General features: G+C 37.0%; 1 protein-coding gene across 1 annotated transcript in view; it reads right to left on the reverse strand.

Annotated features, from left to right (window-relative positions):
• The window catches only part of TYR (tyrosinase), a 109,030-nt gene that overhangs the window by 39,070 nt on the left and 49,279 nt on the right, over nt 1-20,681 (reverse strand). Inside the window, exon 3 of the mRNA XM_065882798.1 lies at nt 11,881-12,028. Within this exon, the coding sequence (XP_065738870.1) occupies nt 11,881-12,028 (148 nt within the window). The remainder of the gene's footprint in view (nt 1-11,880; nt 12,029-20,681) is intronic.

The raw sequence follows: 20,681 nt of genomic DNA on the forward strand, positions 1-20,681 counted from the left end.
TAGGCAAAAATTAGCTGCCTCTGGGAGAGAGAGAAGAATTCTGCCACAAAACTCCATGCTGTACTGACACTAGCACAGCCCCACAATATGAATCTGGAAGCTTGTTCTGCTATCTTTTTTATCCCTGAAATTAAAGGGGCTCTGCTGCTTCTGCTCCTTTTTTTGAGGGAAAAGAACTTTTCTTTAAAAACTGTTTTTCTTTTGGTAAATATTTATCTTTCTCCTGATAGTTTGCTTTGTATAAGGACACTGTTACAGAAAACTCTTTTCATTACAGCCCTCTGACATCGTGAATATAGTAATGTGTCTTTCCTGAGATTCTAACAGATTCGCATCCCCATTGTTATTTCTAGATTATTGTGACATTTGGTACTTGACAATAGCTACCTTGGGCCTTTTTGACTCCAGGATGGAAATAGCATTTGTATTGTACATCCTTGGTTTTCTCGGTTCTCTGCTTTGCCAATCCTATATGCAGAAATTTTGTTTTGATATTTCCAGAAACCCTCATATTATGTAAATTACCTTAATAAAACAAAGTCATATGATAAAAAGACATTTTATGAATGTTTTGACAAATGAGGTTCTGAATATAGCATTTCCTATGGATATTTTGTACATCAGTTATCATTCTTTAATTTTTCCTCTGGGGAAAATATGGGATAATTTCCCCTAGATAATGATCTTGTAGAATTGAAACCATATATCTTTTTTCTTAGTTTACTTTTTAGAGCATTTCAATGTTCTTCACTTTTAATGCTTTTTTTTCTCATTTCCTTAGCAATAATTCCCTTAAATTATAAATTCAGGCATGTATCTCTTATTGTGAAAGGGGAAAAAAAGCCTCTCCAAAAAGCTTTTTCTTAATTCTTCTCCTCAAACAATTTGCTGTCCTTTCTATTTTAGTTTGTCTATTTTAGTTTATGATCACATTTTTAAAACTTTGGTCTAATTTGACATTTTCAATTCCTATTCTGTTTTCATTCTACTACAGTTTGACTTTCATCCTCACGACTTGTTATGAGTTGAATTATCCTCTTCCCACCCCAAATTCATATGCTGAAGTTCTAGTCCACAAGACCTTAGAATGTAACTATTTGGAGATAGGGTCTTTGAAGAAGTAATTAAGCTAAAATGAGGTCATGAGAGTGGTCCTTTATCCAGTCTAACTGGTGTCTTTATAAAAAGAGGGAATTAGGTCACGGACATGTACAGAGGGAAGACCACGTGAAAATACTGGGAGAAGACAGCCGTATGCAAGCCAAGGAGAGAGAAGCTAATTCTGTCGATATCGTGATCTCAAACTTCTAGCTTCCAGAAATGTGAGAAAATTAGAAAGTAAGTTTTTTTTTGTTTGTTTTTTGTTTTTGCGGTACGTGGGCCTCTCACTGTTGTGGCCTCTCCCGTTGCGGAGCACAGGCTCTGGATGCGCAGGCTCAGGGGCCATGGCTCACGGGCCCAGCCACTCCGCCACATGTGGGATCCTCCTGGACCGGGGCACGAACCCATGTCCCCTGCATCGGCAGGCGGACTCTCAACCACTGCGCCACCAGGGAAGCCCCGAAAGTAAGTATCTTAATGGCAAGGACATTTTCTGTTGTGTGACTGTGTGCTAAGAACTTTAATACATATTTATAAAAATATCATATTAATTATTAAAGCTACAACTTCAGGTAGGTACTAGTATTAGCAGAATTTTATGGCTGAGAAAAGGAAGGCTTAGGGGAGACAAAGCAGCTTGCCAGAGATCATTTAGCTAGATGCGGCAGCCTTGAGATTCAAAATGAAGCATGTCTGATGCTAAAATCTGTGATCTTAATCACATGATTTACTGCCTCCTAGTCTCCCGATTTCTGGCCTTTTGATTAATTTTAAAATCCTGTTCATCCCTTGAATCTGATATTTGGTGCTATTTCAGCAGATCTGAACTCTGGATCTCTAAATGATGGTGGTAAGGACCTTCCTATAGTCACACTGCTTCTGCCTTCCTTAGTTAAATATCCTCTGTCACGTTAAATATTCCATTCTATCTCTGAAAGCTCCCAGCTGCCCCACAAGGTCTTGAAACACTCTTCTCTCTACTTTGCAGACAACTGTGTCCTTGGGTAGGTCACCCTTTCTGGGTCTCAATTTCCTTATTTGTTAAATGAGGGGTTAGATTATGATCTTAAAATTTTCTTTCAGATTTAAAATTTCAGCAAAAATCATGACGACTCATGTTTCCTTATCCTCTTTCATTTGGGATTTTTAAGTTATCAAGATTTTAATTTAAGCAATTTAATTTCCCTCATACTAAGACATATGAATCCCGCAAAAAGTTGGGAGATTCCCCACACTGTAGGAGGGCTATTCTTTAGGTTATTAGTTATAGTACACGGCCTCTTCATCAATTAATCAAGTGCAGCAACACTTTAGTCTAATAAGTGTTTAATGATGTCTCCTATGTGCCAGGGTCTTTGTTAGGTGCTCGGATCTGTGTTTAGGTGCTACAGATGATCAATACACAAACACGACCTTAAAGGAGCTCAAGATTGAGTGAGAGAGACAGTCAAACCTACAAATACATCTAGCCAAAGCAGACTGGCATCAGAGCTAAATCCACTGATGACAACAAAAAAATCAGCTGTGGATATATGGATAAGTACAACTATAATGGTATAACTGCTACTAGTTCTAGGGAGTTAAGTCTAGGGAGCATTTTTAAAGCTGCTCAGAATCCAACAGTATGAAAAGAAACCAGGAAACACAGGGGTCCTCCTCTGCCACCCCGTCCGATTCCCAGAGCAGACTTTAACACATTTCTCTGGTTTCTGAGTTCACCTCCTTCCCTAACCCTGGGACTTCTGTCTTTCTGAGCAAGCTTCGGCCTTGCTATCACCAGCAGGCAGGCAATCTGCTATTCATTCCTGAAGCTCCAGGGAGCTGCCTTCTGCCTGGACTATTTCTGAGCTGCCTAGTTAGCAAGGCATTTAGTTTGCAGGTATGTGGGTCGGGGCAGCCTTCTTAGCGGGATGGCCCAGGGGAGGCTTGGGGAATAGAATGGAAAGGAAGCCTCATGAGCAATGACAGCCAAGAAGTCACTCCAAAAGATGTAATTAATCTGTAGCTGAGGAGTGAGGCAGACCTGCCATCCGTGGAATGTTTTGCTTCAGGTTTATACCTAGTTGGGATTCCCATGCACTCAAGAGACAGGTTACAGGAGAACCAAGGAAGCGTTGTTGATCCTGGACGGCACTTGCAAATAGTGAGTACAGAACAAAAGTATCGCATATGCTTTATAAAAGTCCCTTATACTCTGCTCTCTTTACAAGGAGCAGTTGTCATATTATGAGTTATAAACTGTAAAGTCACATTCCTATGAGAAGAGTAGTAATATTACCACCATTTTGTCAGTTTGGAAACTGAAGCTGGGAGGAATACAGCAACCTTCCCAGGGTCAGATAAGTGTCTCAGAACAGAGCCAGGACGTGCGCACAGGCATTCTGCCCCCAGGTCTCATGGTTCTTCCACCAGAGGACTTCTTATCCACACTTGGAATCTAGGAACTAGACTATGAGCTTCTAGAGGTGTCCCTTCCTGCCTTCTCTACCTCAGCCTCACTTAGTTCCTGAGTCAGTGCCTGCTCAGCCAAGGGGAGCCCAGCCCACATCAGAGGAGGGTTTAACATGAATGGATAAAGAAGATGTGACATATATACAAATTATATATATATATATAATGTATGTATATTCATGCAAATGACATTTTAGATGCATGGAATGCATAGAAACCTAGCATCAAAATATATTACATAATGATATGCCACAGGATATGTCCAAAGGATGTTTGAAGAATTTGGAAACGACATTGAAAACCTTTGCAAAGTTAAGGATCAGTTAGTTGTTCTGTTTTGGGCAAGAACTAATGCGGTTGCAAACTTCTGTGTATATATATATATACACACACACACACACACACACACACACACTATATAAAATAGATAAACAATGACCTACTGTAGAGCACAGGGAACTACACCTGTTTGCTGTACACCTGAAACTAACACAGTACTGTAAATCCACTATATTTCAATAAAAATTTAAAACTCAGTTAAAACTGCAGGCTTAAGCTTCTGGGCACTCTAAACTGTAACACTTACTCCAGATATTGGCCCAGTTTTTGTTCCCCTTCACATTCCCCACCCCTCACTGCCTAGTCCCTGCTTTACCCCCGGCACTCCTCCTCTCCCCTCCACATACCCCACTCAATTCGAGCTTGCTAAATTTTTCACCAACCTGTTCTGCTTGGTCAACTGGCCTCCTGCTGCAGTAACCATGCTGGTGACTAGTGTTCAAAATAACCACCTACCCTGTTAGCTCTTGCTCTTGTGTTGGGGTAAGAGTATATTCTCTCTCTATAGACATGCATTTCTTCTGCTCTCCAAACACTTTAAGAAGCAGCATATAGTACAGGTTAAAAACATGGGTTCATATCCTGACGGGTTATTTAACCTCTCTGTGCTTTAGTCTATTTGTCCCTCAGATGGGGATGATAATGCCACTTAACTGGTAGGGTTGTCGTTAACTATTAAGTGGGTCAGTCCGTTGATGCCCCTAGCTTTTGGTGCACAGTAAGCACTCAAACATTAGCTGTGCTTTCAGTATTTTAGTTGGGTTTTAATTATGGCCTATTTCCTGAAGTTTCTATTAACCTCACACTTCTGAGGTTTTCTTGTTTTGTTCCACATGAATTGAATGTTGTTACTACCAAACTTCACAAGTCAATATCCTACTCATTCTTCATAAAGCCACCGGTCATAAGAGAATTCCGAACACTGGAATCTAACAGCTATTCATTGAATATCCACTCTGTACCAGGCAGGCTGCTAGGTGCTACAGATCCAGGGTATGAGGAGGACCATTCTTATGGTCCCTACTTCCTTGATGCTCTTTTCTTCACTCCCGCATACTCTGGCCTATTAAACCACTACTATTGCAGAAGTTACGTTTTGTTTTATGTTACTTAGTTTTTTACATATCTGGACCAGGAAGCATTAGGTGGGGAGGAATAGTATTAGTGACTGCTGAATCCCCATGGCCTAATATAGCACACAAAGCATAGAGGGGACTTAATGTTTGTCGAATTAACAGCTGAATGAATGCATGCATGCAGAGATGTGCTTGCTTTTGTCCACGTGAGCCCTCCTTGAGCAATGAAGTATTAAGGAAAAGGAGGTATTCCTAAAGCCCTCTTTCTGTGGCTCTGACATTTATCCATAGGGTACCATCCAGCACCAATGCTCATCTTCCTTCCTAAGGAATTTATAAGCATAAAAGTTCCTGATTCCATGGCTAAAACATCAGCTTTGCTTGATGGGTGTTGTAGTGTTAGGTTGGTTTAAAGTTTCAAATGTCTCTGTCTTTAGCATGCCTCAAATCTGATCTTCTTGGAGAAAAAGAATAAACATTCCAACATATTCATTCTTTTAGGGTGCCCACTCTTCAATCCTCTCTTCTTGCCAGAAACTTTTTTTTACAAATCTGAGAAAAGCTTAGAGTCCTGTCAGACCTTAATCTGAATAGCAGAGAAAAATAATTTATACTATGAATTGGATTTATCTATATGTCAGTTACCTATTAATCATAACTAAAAGCATGATTAAGCTGTCACTAAGAAACCTGCTAAAGCCCTGTAATTCTGCTAATGCATTCTACTGTCATTTCTTCAAAAACACATTATCAAGAGGATTGTAAACTCCAGAAGGAACCACGGAGCTTTAGATCAATCCACTCTTTTTACAGATGAGAATACTGAGGAACAAAGAGTTAAAGACTCTGAAGTTGTGAATGGAGATTGAATATAAAAGATCATATATTAATTTCTGTATACCAAGAAACATACCATAGTATTTAAATGATGATTAAAACTGCAAAAAATATTTGTAGTGTTTATGACAAAAAAGGTCAACTAAAAATTTATGAGGAGCCTATATAATTAAATAATAAAAAGACCAATTAACCTAATATAAAATAGCAAAGAATGTAAATAGACATTTTAGAAAAAAGTATAATTAATCTATAACATGCCTAGGAAACAAAAATACAAATAAATATTTTTCTACTTTTCAGAGTTAAAAAGATTAATAAATTTGATGACATCTAGTGCAAATGAGGATACAGGGTGACAACACACTTTCATTCTCTATTTCTGGAAATGTAGCAAACACAATAATTTTTGGAAGGCAGTTTGGAAATATCAACAAATTTTAAATGTATTTAACCTCTCACCTTTCAATTCCAATGTGAAAAATATATTCTTTAGCTATACTCACAAATGTTCACAGTTATATATATATATATATATATATATATATATACACATAATATAAACACACACAAACATACACACATATATATAGTTTAAAAAAGAAAAGATAGAAAAAAAAGAAACAATCAAAATGCCTGTTAATTAGTGACTAAGTGATTACTAAAGAATGGTGCATTCATACAATGGAATTCTTTTTAAAAAAATATTTATTGACTCATTTAAAGATAAACAATGACTATCTTTATTAACACTGCATGTTAATAACACCTTAATGTTATAATGAAATTAGTGCTCATCTGGTGGAGCCCCTAAAATCTGTCTTAAAGTGCCAGTATGTTCCAGGATATGAAGGAGCCAATGAAGGATGAAATTTGGAAAGTGAATTTTATTTGACCTGGTTTATAATACCTAAGTTTGAAAAATAAGTTATAAAATGTGTTAAAAACCTTAAAATATTCTCAATTTTGTTGGCCTTACTGACTTGGCTTACTTACTTACTGACTTTTTAATTTATTTATTTACTTACTGACTTACTGACTGATATATTGCTTATGGCCCTTGCCTACAATATAAAGGATTTTTTTTTTTTACTTTTTAGATAGCAGATATTTTCTGTCTAACTAGAATAATTTCCTGAGCTTTTTATTGCCTGTATTATACTCTTGACTGTTTAAGAAAGAAAAAAAGAGCAAAGGTTTCTTGTTCCTCACTTATAAAAGAACTAAGGTTCTTTACAATCGTGTTACCTTCTTTTCTTTTAACTTTATAATGTTTTATTGACACTTTCATTAAAAATATAATGAAATATTATTTCTCAGGCACTCATAATCCTACTTAATCGTGTCCAAGTTTCCTCTGACAACTTCTTTGATTTTGCCTTGCCCAAATCAGATCCTAAATATAAAAAAGTGACATAAATCTTGTGGAATATCTTTTAAATTACCTTTGTGATTTCTGGAAAATTACAAACGTTTGTTATTTCACCTTACAAAGAGAGAGATGCTAGAAATACTTAGGTTCATTTATTAGTTACTATTGATGAGTAACATGGGAAGAATACTCAAATAAGAAGAGCTACTCAGCCTTCCCTAGGTTAAATTTGTATAAGTAAATGTCATTAATTTTTTTCTAAATTGTATGCTTTATGACAAGTTCTTAGAGATTCATCAATTCCCTCACTGTCCATATCACATTTCTACTTATCAGAGTCCTGATGGTACACTATCTGATATTAGGCAACAACAGTATAGTGTCACCAGTCATAATTTCAGTTATTTAAAAATGTTAAGTAGGTCACAACCATACTTATCTTTCTTTTTAAGACTTTTTTAAAAGAGATGTTTTAGGCTTACAACAAAATTAAAGGAAGATACAGAGATTTCCTAATATCCCCTCCCCCCCCACATGCATAACCTCCCCCTTATCATCATCCCCCAGCAGAATGGTGCATTTGTTATAACTGATGAACCTACAATGTCATATCACAGTCACCTAAAATCCATAGGTTACCTTAGGGTTCACTACTGGTGTTATACATTCTATGCGTTTGGACAAATGTATAATGACATATCCATCATTATGCTATCATACAGTTTTTTCACTGCCCTAAAAATTCTTTGTGTTCTGCCTATTCATTCCTCATGCCCTCAACCATGACAACTGATCATTTTATAAAGTCCACAGTTTTGCTTTTACCAGAATGTTATATAGTTGGAACCATGTAATATATAACGTTTTCAGATTGGCTTCTCTTACTTAGTAATATATATTTAAGTTTTTTTCCATGTTTTTTCATGGCTTGATAGCTCATTTCTTTTTAGTACTAAATAATATCCCATTGTTTGGATGTACCACCATTTATTTATCCACTTACATACTGAAGGACGTTTTGCTTGCCTCCAAGTTTTGGAAATTATAAAGTTGTTATATACATCCATGTGCAGGGTTTTGTGTGGACGAAGGTTTTCAACTCCTTTGTGTAAATACCAAGGAGCGTGATTACTGGATCGTATGGTAAGAATATGTTTAGTTTTATAAGAAGCTGCCAAACTGTCTTCCAAGTTGGTTGCACCAGTTTGCATTTCCACCAGTAATGAATGAGAGTTCTTGTAGCTCCACATCTTCACCAGCATTTGATGTTGTCAGGTGCTTCCAGTTTGGGCCATTCTTATATAATTTGAGCTCTTCCTTCTCTGGATTCACATACCTCTTATACTTCTGTTATAGACAGTGCTACATTGCTATGTTGGTTTTTTTTTTTTTTTCCTTTTCTATCCTTTTTGAAGGACTATAAGCCTCTGGAGGTCATTCATACCAATAAATTAGAAAGGCATGGTACCTGGCATGGGATCTAGAATATAGAAGAAACTTAAAGTGTTTGATGAATGAATGAATTTTTAATGAAAATGATTTATCCTCAGTCTAAGAGCAGTCAGAAGGAAAACTTGTCTTTGGATTTTCCAAGGAATTCTCCACAGTGGTTAAGAACATGGCTCTGTAGTAAGACTGCATTGTTTAACTCTCAACTCCACCCTTTACTAGCTGTGTAATCTTGGGACAGTTACTGAACTTCTCCATCTCTCTTTTTTAATCTAGAACATTACAGACTTGTTGGTGTGGATTAAATAAAATAAAACTTGTAAAGAGTTTATAACAGTGCCTAGTACATAGTAAAAACTAAATACATATTATATTTTAAAATCATTGTATTAGATCCATTCTCTGATTTTTCCTTATTTTTCCTTAAAAGTGGTAGAGATAACTGTAATTACTTTATGTCTTTATTTGCCCAACAATGGCACATTTTGGTGGTGAGCTAACTGGCCACTGAGGCAAATTTCCTTATTTTGGACCCTAAGCTTCATTTTCTTCTTCAGTTCATACTTTGAGCTTGTGCTTGGTTTCAATGAGGTAAGAGTTATGTTCTCAATCCTTGATTATCCATTCTTGTCTTGTAGGCCTGCTGCTCTTCAGGGCTCAGTTCATATATCATCCTTTTTATGTAGCTTTCCAAGAATGTCTCCTATGACTATGTGTGAATTATAATGTACTATAGTTGTTTACTTGTTTGTATTTCCCACTAGACTAAGCTTTTTCAAGCCAGTGATCTTGTCTCATTATTCTGTTTAATCAGTGCCTAAACAAGGTCTAATGGTCTAGACCTTGCTAAATCTAAAACATGCTAAATCTTAAAACATGTTTATAGCATTGAATGATTTGTGTTTTACAAAACTTGCAAAAAGTTTTTTTTAGTTAAAATGATTTCTCTGCAGTTTCCTTTGTAGCTATGATAAATGTAACTTGCTAAGGTTGCTTTCAATCATTATTCATTTGATAGAAATGTATTACACATCTACTAATTACAAGCTAAAGAAAACATTGTGAGAAAAGCAAATAGAATTCAAGGCGTGGGTCCCACCATTAAGTAGCTCAGAGATTACTCATAGAGACAAAGCACAAATAATCAGTAAGGAAAGCACATAATCAATAAGAACGATATAAATGATGTGTCCAAAATAAGAAGTAGAGAGAGAAAGTGATATGAGTTAACAGATGGGAGCAGCGGTATGCCGGCCATTATTTTAACAACCAGCTCTCTCAGAGTGAAAGCCCTGATTTGTAGCACTTGCCAGTTTCCTGATGTAAACACTCCTACCAATACTGGTTTCAAGCTACAGCCTGAGGTCACTGAATGCAAAGTTGGGAAAATATGTACATAATTCAATCTTGCTAGTCAATTTGGGCTGGCTCCAACACACCCTTAGATGAGAGAAATGATTTTAGATAGGCATGGTCATTCTTCATGGAAGAGCTCACAATTGAAACTAGTCTTGAAGATTGTATAGAAATTAGATAAGTCAAGGAAAATATGTTCCAGATTTGGAGACTGGTAAGTGCAATGCATAGAAGCAACAATGAATGTGGAATATTCAGGCAAATGTACTCAGCACATAGTAGGTGCTCAATAAATATATTTGTGAATAACTGAACAGCAGCAAAAAGACCATCTGATTGAAGAAATGCATCTCTATAAGAAGAGACTTGAGAGGAAAGCTCAGATGCCACAGTACTTTGTGGCAATCCGCAGGTCTCTATCCTTCTTTCTAATGATGCTTTTTCCTCTCTCTCCATCCCCAGAATCTTCATCAGCTTGCCTACAAGGGCTGAATGAGAAACTACTTTGACATTTGCTTATTATTTTTGAGTTACTTTAATAATCATGCAGGTATCTAATAGTAAGATAGAATTAACAGAGAATTCTAAGAAAGAGAAAATTTTAATTTTCAAAGGTGGGAGAGTGGCTTCTAGAAGTTGTATATCTTCATAATAGCTTTATCTCTGTTTAAAAAAATGCCTCCAGACATTGAATTAAATTATAGCGTTTTCTATAAATATAGATATAGGTGGGCTAGATAAAGATCAACCTCTTTCTCTTACCTGGCATATAAATATGGAATTCTCTTGTTTGGCAGGGGTCAGGAAACTTTCTCTGTAAAGGGTCAGGAGCTAAATATTTTCTATTTTGTGCACTATATGGTCTTGGTTCAACTTGGCCATTGTAGCATGAAAGCAGCCATAGACAATATGTAGATGAATGACTGTGGTTGTGTTCTAATAAAACTTTATTTACAAATAAGGTAGGAGACAGATTTGGCCTATAAGCCATAGTTTGCATATTCCTTGTCTGGGGCATCAAGGTATCTAGGAAATCTAGCTTCTTTAAAGTTCATGGGATGGCACTAAAGATCAAAAAAATGCCAAAAATTCACAAAGACAATATGATATAAAAATGACTCAGTAAACAGAGTTCAGTCTATCTGTTCTGGTAAGATGTTTTCCCCCACAATCTTCCTCCCTCCTTGATGTATAGTTTTGGTGGTTTTGATGTTATATTGTTATCATAATTTTGGTGCTTATATACTTTCTTAAAAACTAATTTCTAAATAAAACTTGACTTGGGATATTATTTAATTCTTATAATATTAGAGTTGCCAAGAAGGCAATAAAAACCTGCCTAATAAACTTCCAGGCTAATAGTCACTTAGTTATTTGATATTATGTCCATGTTCCTGAAACATGAGTGAGGTAGAGATGGTGATAACTTCTTCAGCCATTCATCCATTGATGGACCCTTATGTTGTTCCCATATCTTGGTTATTGTAGATAATGCTGCTATGAAAATGGGGGTGTCCTTTACAAGTTAGTAGTTTTGTTTCCTTTGGATATATTCCCAGAATTGGAATTGCCAGATCATTTGGCAGTTTTATTTTTAATTTTTTGAGAATCCTCCATGTTGTTTTCCATAGTGGCTATACCAGTTTACAATTTCACCAATAGCGCACAAAGATTCCCTTTTCTGCACATGCAGGACAGCATTTATCTCTTGTTTTTTTTGATGATGTCCATTCTAACAAGCATGAGGTACTATCTCATTTTGGTTTTAATTTGTGCTTCCCTAATGACTAGTGATGGTGTGCATACCTTTATGTGCCTGTTGGCTTTTTGTATATCTTCGTACCATCCACTACATTTAAAACAAATAAGCACATAATTTATGAAGAAGTGCCAACCAACCTGTCAACAAATGCATGATGAAGAAGGAAAACGGGATCGTTGGCAGATCCCGGTACTTGGGACATCGTTCCATTCATGTAGATGTGCAAGGCATTGTGCATACTGCTTTGTGAGGCATCTGCTATCCCAGTAAGCGGACTAGCAAATCCTGTTGACAAAAAGAAAATTGAAAAAAAAAATTAGTTTGTCTTAATGATTGAAAATCTAAATGATTTTCTCATTTGGTTTACAACTACAATTGAAAGCCTGATTCAAAGTAATAAAATCAACCATAAAATTCATTCTGTATTGGGATTCTGTACATTCTAGATGCCCAGTGAGTATTTAATAAATCTTTGTAGAGTTGAATGGTGTCAATCTGGTCACAACGGACTGATTAACCAATGGAATAGGCTGAGCCAGTCTGTGTTCCATTCTGTTGCTTCTGCCTATTATTCCTCCTTTAGATCCTGAAAAGTGGTAAAACCTTTTTATAATAATCAACACAGTCACTCTCACTTCAGTCTGTAACAGCACATAGAAACAGATCTTTCCAGCCTTTATGTGTTCCCTTGCTTTCCAGTTCTGGTGGTTACTTTTCATTTTTTTTTCTGGTTCCAGAGAAAACATGAAATTTGTGACTTTTGACATTACAATTCATCTTCAACTGTCTAGAGGACATCAGGTAATGTGTTTTATTTTGCAAAATATTTGTTTCAGAGTTAAGCAGGACTCCATTAAATGGCTCCATTCATTGCAAAAGGAATAGTAATTATAATAAGAATTACTATTTTCTGAATGTTAATTGAGCTATTGTTTTTGTGACATAAGTCCTTCAGCCTTTATAGCAACTCTGTTGATTAGAAATTATCCCCATTGAAAAAAAGAGAAAACTGAGGCTCAGACAAGTTCTGAGTTTCCCAAGCCTACACAGGTCCTGGTTGAGTTGGGATTTTAACCCATATCAATTAGACTTCAACATCTGACCTCTTGATATTTTGTGTTCTCTCCCACATACTCCCAGGGAAGAGGTAGAGTATGATATCATTTCAGAGTTCATTCAGGGAAAACATAAGTAGAACTCAGATTCAGAGCCAGACAAAGAAGTAGGAGTAACAGAGTTAAACTGTAAGTAGGAGTCAAGTTGAGGGACTATGGCCAAGGACATGCTGAATTTCAAAATTCAGAAATATAAGAAAACAGAAACTGTAAGATTATAATTCTTTTAAAAAGGTAGGATAGAAACAATGCAGGCATTAGGGCTTGGGCAGAGGAAATCTAGCTTCATTTCATACAATTAAGATTATTTTGTTGTCAACTTCATTTTTAAAGTGCAGCTCTTCACTTTTGCATTTGAAGCTTTGTGCTCTCCCACCATTGTGGCTCATAGTATTTCTGCTGCCTCCGTGGATGATTTTTTTCCCCTCCTTTTGAGCTTTATGTACTCATTCTCTGAAACCGTACCAAGCCCCATTCCCTCTGGAACCACAGCCCAAGAACTTACACTTATCTCCCCTCTGAAATCTCTTGTCTATGAAAACTTTTATGATTGTATATACATGGCACTTACTATGTTCAGGAATTTTTCTAAAAGCTTAACATGATTAATTCCATGTAATCTTCACAATGATTCTACAGCTTATCTTCATAATCTCCATTATACAGATTTGGATAAAGCTGTTTAGAGAGCTTAAGTAACTTGTCTAAGATTAAAAAGATTAAGATTAAAAATAAGAGAAGGCTGGAACACCAGTGTGTTTTATTCCAGAGCTTAAGCTCTTGAATGAACTGGTGTACTGTCTTTCTTACTAGCAATAAGTCATATCATGGAAGGAAAAGGTCTGTAGAACAATGGTCTTTAAGCTTTTATTCTTGAGTAGCACCAAATGAAAGTTTTAAAACCAAGTTTTATGTATGCTCTCACATATTTTTAAGTAGATTCTAAGTTGCTTTAATCATAATTGTATATAGTTTCAGAGGATAAAAGTTCAGGGATAGATGTTGTAAATAGTATAAGTTTTAAAATAAAAATGTATTATCACTTTATAAAAATGTATGCACATTAAATGATTTGATATTTACCATCATCCATATCAAAAGTACCTAAACAAACTCTTCTATTATAGTCTAAAATTTTATAGGATTTCCTTTTTCACTTGATCTCATGTTTTTATTCTATTTTCTTACAAAATTATACCTAAATGTTATATGTTATTCTTGAAATTTTTTTTTAAAAAACTCATCAGCCTATCATACTTTTCTACAACAAAATAGGTATAAAAATTACTTTTTAAAAATTTCATGGGACCAATATAATCTGGATTGTTATCATTATAGTTTTTAGTAATACACAATTTATTGGAATGACATAAACATTAAATACTTTACAAAATAAGCTATTAAATATAGAAGTAAAATTTTATTGAAAATTTATTTCTTAATAATATTTGTGAAAGATTGTTAATTAAAAATTATTGCATGTATCCATGGATGAATATTACTCATTGATAGAAAAGATAAGGCTCAGCATATTTTCTATTCTAAATTTTAAAAACTAAATCACAGTCCTGAGAAACTTTATTCTCATAAAAAACTAGATGGTAATGAAAAGATTTTTGTAGGAATTTCACTTAATTACTTGAACTCCTTTTTTAGTTATATATGCCAAAAATGACGTAACTGATTCAGCATCAAAATAATCTGATCCATCAGTGACAACACAATCAAAAATTCTTTGCTGAAAGCAATCTTATAATTTATGGATCTATTTACAAAGGACCCAAATTTCAAGACATTTGCTACCTAGTCATTAATGTCATTCACTTCAGCGACAATGGCACCAATATTTTGAGTTCTCCACTGCTTTGGTACCCTGTAAGTTTTTACCCCTTCTGTGCCTGCATAGTGATGAGAATGGATCCAGTTTAGGTGAGAGGTATGACTTTCTTCTGAAAAGTCGAAGGGAGATTGTGAAAGGGGAGGTGGTAAAGAAGAACACTCAGGAGGCTTCTCATTCAGATTCATTTTAGAAAACAACAGATGGGAGGAAGATCTGGAAATAAATTTCTTTAAAACTCTCTGTGCCATGTACCCTTTAGAGAGTCTTAGTGAACCTATAGTAGTATCTATCCCAATCTGAAGATACTGCTGTACAGAAAAGATTTTTAGAGCTAAGCAACCTGGGTTTAAATTCTGTGTTACTTAGTGAAAGTATTACCTTTGTCAAGTTATATTTTGTGAGCCTCAGTTTCTTCATTGGTAAGAGAGGGAATAATTAATGCCCATCTCTCATAGTCTGATGAGGATTTTTTTTATAACAGGTGTGATGCATCTAGTATAGAATCTGGCACAAAATGAGTGCTTCCTGAGTAATAGCTATCATTTCTCTAAGCTTGTTGCATTTGATAAATGGGTACCTATCATGAGAGCTACTAGCCAAGAAGATGGAACGCTCCCACTGCAGAAAAGCCTCTTTTGCCACAAATCTCCACCACCAGGGTCCATCCTAATACCAGACACTTCTCTCCTCCTGAACTCCATTTCTCTGCAGAAACCTGCCTGCTGCTTGCCCTCAGCTAACAATAGATGTTTCGGGGTGATTCTGGAAACTAGAATTGCTATTCTAAGAGTGTTTTCAGCAGGGCTAGTGTTTCTTTACTCACTTCTTTTGCTAACTTTCCAGATGTTGCACCTAGGAAAGTCTCCAATATTATTATGAAGGATATGTGAATAAGAAGCACATGGGGGAGAGACCTTCATGATGGCAGAGGAGTGAGATGTGGAGATCGCCTTCCTCCCCACAAATACATCAGAAATACATCTACATGTAAAACAACACCTACAGAACACCCACTGAACACTGGCAGAAGACCTCAGACTTCCCAAAAGGCAAGAGACTCCCCACATACCTGGGTATGGCAAAAGAAAAAAGAAAAAACAGAGACAAAAGGATAGGGATGGGACCTGCACCAGTGGGAGGGAGCTGTGAAGGAGGAAAGGTTTCCACACACTAGGAAGCCCCTTCACTGGTGGAGACGGGGGGTGGTGGGAGGGAAGCTTCAGAAACACAGAGGAGAGCACAGCAACAGGGGTGCAGAGGGCAGAGTGGAGAGATTCCCACACAGAGGATCAGTGCTGACCCGCACTCACCAGCCTGAGAGGCTTGTCTGCTCACCTGCCGGGGGGAGTCTAGTCTGGGAGCTGAGGCTCAGGCTTCGGAGGTCAGATTCCAGGGAGAGGACTGGGGTTGGCTGCGTAAACACAGCCAGAAGGGGGCTAGTGTGCCACAACTAGCCAGAAGGGAGTCCGGGGAAAAGTCTGGAGCTGCCGAAGAGGCAAGAGACCATTGTTTGGGGTGCGTGATGAGAGGGGATTAAGAGTGCCACCTAAATGAGCTCCAGAGATGGGCATGAGACGCTAAGGCTACTGCTGCAGCCACCAAGAAGCCTGTGTGCAATCACAGGTCACTATCCACACCACCCCTCCCGGGAGCCTGTGCAGCCTGCCACTGCCAGGGTCCCATGACCCAGGGACAACTTCCCCGGGAGAATACATGGCATGCCTCAGGCTGGTGCAATGTCACGCCGGCCTCTAACGCCGCAGGCTCACCCCACATTCCATATCCCTCCCTCCGCCCAGCCTGAGCGAGCCAGAGCCCCCTAATCTGCTACTCCTTTAACCCGGTCCTGTCTGGGTGAAGAACAGACACCCTCAGGTGACCTACACACAGAGGCAGGGCCAAATCCAAAGCTGAACCCCGGGAGCTGTGCGAACAAAGAAGAGTAAGGGAAATCTCTCCCATCAGCCTCAGGAGCAGTGGATTAAATCTCCACAATCAACTTGATGTATCCTGCATCTGTGGAATACCTGAATAGACAATGAATCATCCCAAAATTGAGCTGGTGGACTTTGGAAGCAACAATATATACATTTTTATCCTTTTTCTCTTGTTGTGAGTGTGTATGTGTATGCTTTGCGTGATTTTGTCTGTATAGCTTTGGTTTTACCATATTATCTACAGTTCTGTCTGTCCATTTTCTTTTTATTTTTTAGGTATCATTTTTAGTGCTTATTATCATTCGTGGATTTGTGTTTTGGTTTGGTTGTTCTCTTCTTTTTTCCTTTTTCTTTTTTTCCTCTTTTTTAATTACTTTTTAATTTTTTATTTTTAATAATTATTTTTTATTTTAATAATTTTATTTTATTTTAGTCTTTCTTTCTTTCTTTCTTTCTTTCTTTCTTTCTTTCTTTCTTTCTTTCATTTTTCTCCCTTTTCTTCTGAGCCATGTGGCTGACAGGTCCTTGGTGCTTCAGCTGGCTGTCAGGCCTGTGCCTCTGAGGTGGAAGAGCCGAGTTTAGGACATTGGTCAACCACAGACCTCCCAACTCCATGTAATATTAAACAGCAAAAACTCTCCCAGAGATCTCCATCTCAACGCTAAGACCCAGCTCCACTCAATGATAAGCAAGCTACAGTGCTGGACACCCTATACCAAACAATTAGCAAGATAGGAACACAACCCCACCTATTAGCAGAGAGGATGCCTAAAATCGTAATAAGTCACAGACACCCCAAAACACACCACCAGACGTGGTCCTGCCCACCAGAAAGACAAGACCCAGTGTCATCCTCCAGGACACAGGCACTAGTCCCCTCCACCAGGAAGCCTACACAACCCACTGGACAAACCTTAGCCACTGGGGGCGGACACCAAAAACAACGGGAGCTACAAACCTGCAGCCTGCAAAAAGGAGAACCCAAATACAGTAAGTTAAGCAAAATGAGAAGACAGAAAAACACACAGCAGATGAAGGAGCAAGCTAAAAACCCACCAGACCAAACAAATAAAGAGGAAACAGGCAGTCTACCTGAAAAAGAATTCAGAGTAATGATAGTAAAGATGATCCAAAAATCTTGGAAATACAATGGAGAAAATAAAGAAACGTTTAACAAGGACCTAGAAGAACTAAAGAGCAAACAAGCAATGATGAACAACACAATAAATGAAATTTAAAAATTCTCTAGAAGGAATCAATAGCAGAATAACTGAGGCAGAAGAACGGATAAGTGACCTGGAAGATAAATTAGTGGAAATAACTACTGCAGAGCAGAATAAAGAAAAGAGAATGAAAAGAATTGAGGACAGTCTCAGAGACCTCAGGGACAACATTAAATGCACCAACATTCAAATTATTGGGGTCCCAGAAGGAAGAGAAAAAGAAAGGGACTGAGAAAATATTTGAAGAGATTATAGATGAAAACTTCCCTAATATGGGAAAGGAAATAGTTAATCAAGTCCAGGAAGTGCAGAGAGTCCCATACAGGGTAAACTCAAGGAGAAACACACCAAAACACTTATCAATCAAACTATCAGAAATTAAATACAAAGAAAAAATATTAAAAGCAGTAAAGGAGAAACAACAAATAACATACAAGGGAATCCCCATTAGGTTAACAGCTGATCTTTCAGCAGAAACTCTGCAAGCCAAGAGGGAGTAGCAGAATATATTTAAAGTGGTGAAAGGGCAAAACCTACAACCAAGATTCCTCTACCCAGTAAGGTTCTCATTCAGATTCGACAGAGAAATTGAAACATTTACAGACAAGCAAAAGCTAAGAGAATTCAGCACCACTAAACCAGCTTTACAACAAATGCCAAAGGAACTTCTCTAGGCAAGAAACACAGGAGAAGGAAAAGACTTACAATAACAAACTCAAAACAATTAAGAAAATGGTAATAGGAACATACATATCGATAATTACCTTAAATGTAAATGGATTAAATGCTCCAACCAAAAGACATAGACTGGCTGAATGGATACAAAAACAAGAGCCGTAGATATGCTATCTACAAGAGACCCACTTCAGACCTAGGGACACATACAGACTGAAGGTGAGGAGATGGAAAAAGATACTCCATGCAAATAGAAATCAAAAGAAAGCTGGAGTAGCAATTCTCAGGCAAAACAGACTTCAAAATAGACAGTACAACAAGAGACAAATAAGGACACTACATAATGATCAAGGGAGCTATCCAAGAAGAAGATATAACAATTGTATATATTTATGTACCCAACATAGGGGCACCTCAATACATACGGTAAATGCTAACAGCCATAAAAGGGGAAATCAACAATAACACAATCATAGTAGGGGACTTTAACACCCACTTTCACCAATGGACAGACCAACCAGATTGAAAATAAATAAGGAAACACAAGCTTTAAGTGATACATTAAACAAGATGGACTCAATTGATATTTATAGGACTTTCCATCCAAAAACAACAGAATACACTTTCTTCTCAAGTGCTCATGGAACATTCTCCAGGATAGATCATACTTTGGGTAACAAAACAAGCCTTGGTAAATTTAAGAAAATTGAAATCATATCAAGTATCTTTCTTGACCACAACGCTATGAGACTAGATATCAATTACAGGAAAAAATGTGTAAATAATACAGATACAGGGAGGCTAAACAATACACTACTTAATAACCAACAGGTCACTGAAGAAATCAAAGACCTAATCAAAAAATACCTAAAAACAAATGACAATGAAAACACAACGAACCAAAACCTATGGGACACAGCAAAAGCGGTTCTAAGAGGGAAGTTTATAGCATTACAATCCTACCTCAAGAAACAAGAAACATCTCAAATAAACAACCTAAACTTACGCCTAAAGCTATTAGAGAAGGAAGAACAAAAATACCCCAAAGTTAGCAGAAGGAAAGAAATCATAATGAGTAGATCAGCAATAAATGAAAAAGAAATGAAGGAAACAATAGCAAAGATCAGTAAAACTAAAACCTGGTTCTTTGAGAAGATAAACAAAATTGATAAACCATTAGCCAGACTCATCAAGAAGAAAAGGGAGAAGACTCAAATCAATAGAATTAGAAATGAAAAAGAAGTAACAACTGACACTGCAGAAATACAAAGGATCATGAGAGATTACTACAAGTAACTATATGCCAATAAAATGGACAACCTGGAAGAAATGGACAGATTCTGAGAAAAGCACAACCTTCCAACACTGAACCAGGAAGAAATAGAAAATATAAGCAGAGCAATCACAAGCCCTGAAATTAAGACTGTGATTAAAAATCTTCCAACAAACAAAAGCCCAGGACCAGATGGCTTCACAGGTAAATTCTATCAAACATTTAGAGAAGAGTTAACACCTATCCTTCTCAAACTCTTCCAAAATATAGCAGAGGGAGGAACACTCCCAAACTCATTCTACAAGGCCACCATCACCCTGACACCAAAACCAGACAAAGAAGTCACAAAGAAAGAAAGCTACAGGCCAATATCACTGATGAATATAGATGCAAAAGTCCTGAACAAAATATTATGAAACACGATCCAACAGCACATTAAAAGGATCATACACCGGGATCAAGTGGGGTTTTTCCCAGGAATGCAAGGATTCTTCAATATACGCAAATCAATCAATGTGATACACCATATTAACAAATTGAAGGATTAAAAACCATATGATCATCTCAATAGATGGAGAAAAAGCTATCGACAAAATTCAACATCCATTTATGATAAAAAAAAACCCTCCAGAATGTAGGCATAGAGGGAACTTACCTCAACATAAAAAAGGCCATGTATGACAAACCCACAGCCAACATCATTTTCAATTTTGGAAAACTGAAAGCATTTCCACTAAGATCAGGAACAAGACAAGGTTGCCCACACTCACCACTATTATTTAACATAGTTTTGTAAATTTTAGCCACAGGAATCTGAGAAGAAAAAAAAATAAAAGGAATCCAAATCAGAAAAGATGTAAAGCTGTCACTGTTTG

Source organism: Phocoena phocoena, chromosome 8, assembly GCF_963924675.1.
Source record: "Phocoena phocoena chromosome 8, mPhoPho1.1, whole genome shotgun sequence".
Classification (NCBI taxonomy): domain Eukaryota; kingdom Metazoa; phylum Chordata; class Mammalia; order Artiodactyla; family Phocoenidae; genus Phocoena; species Phocoena phocoena.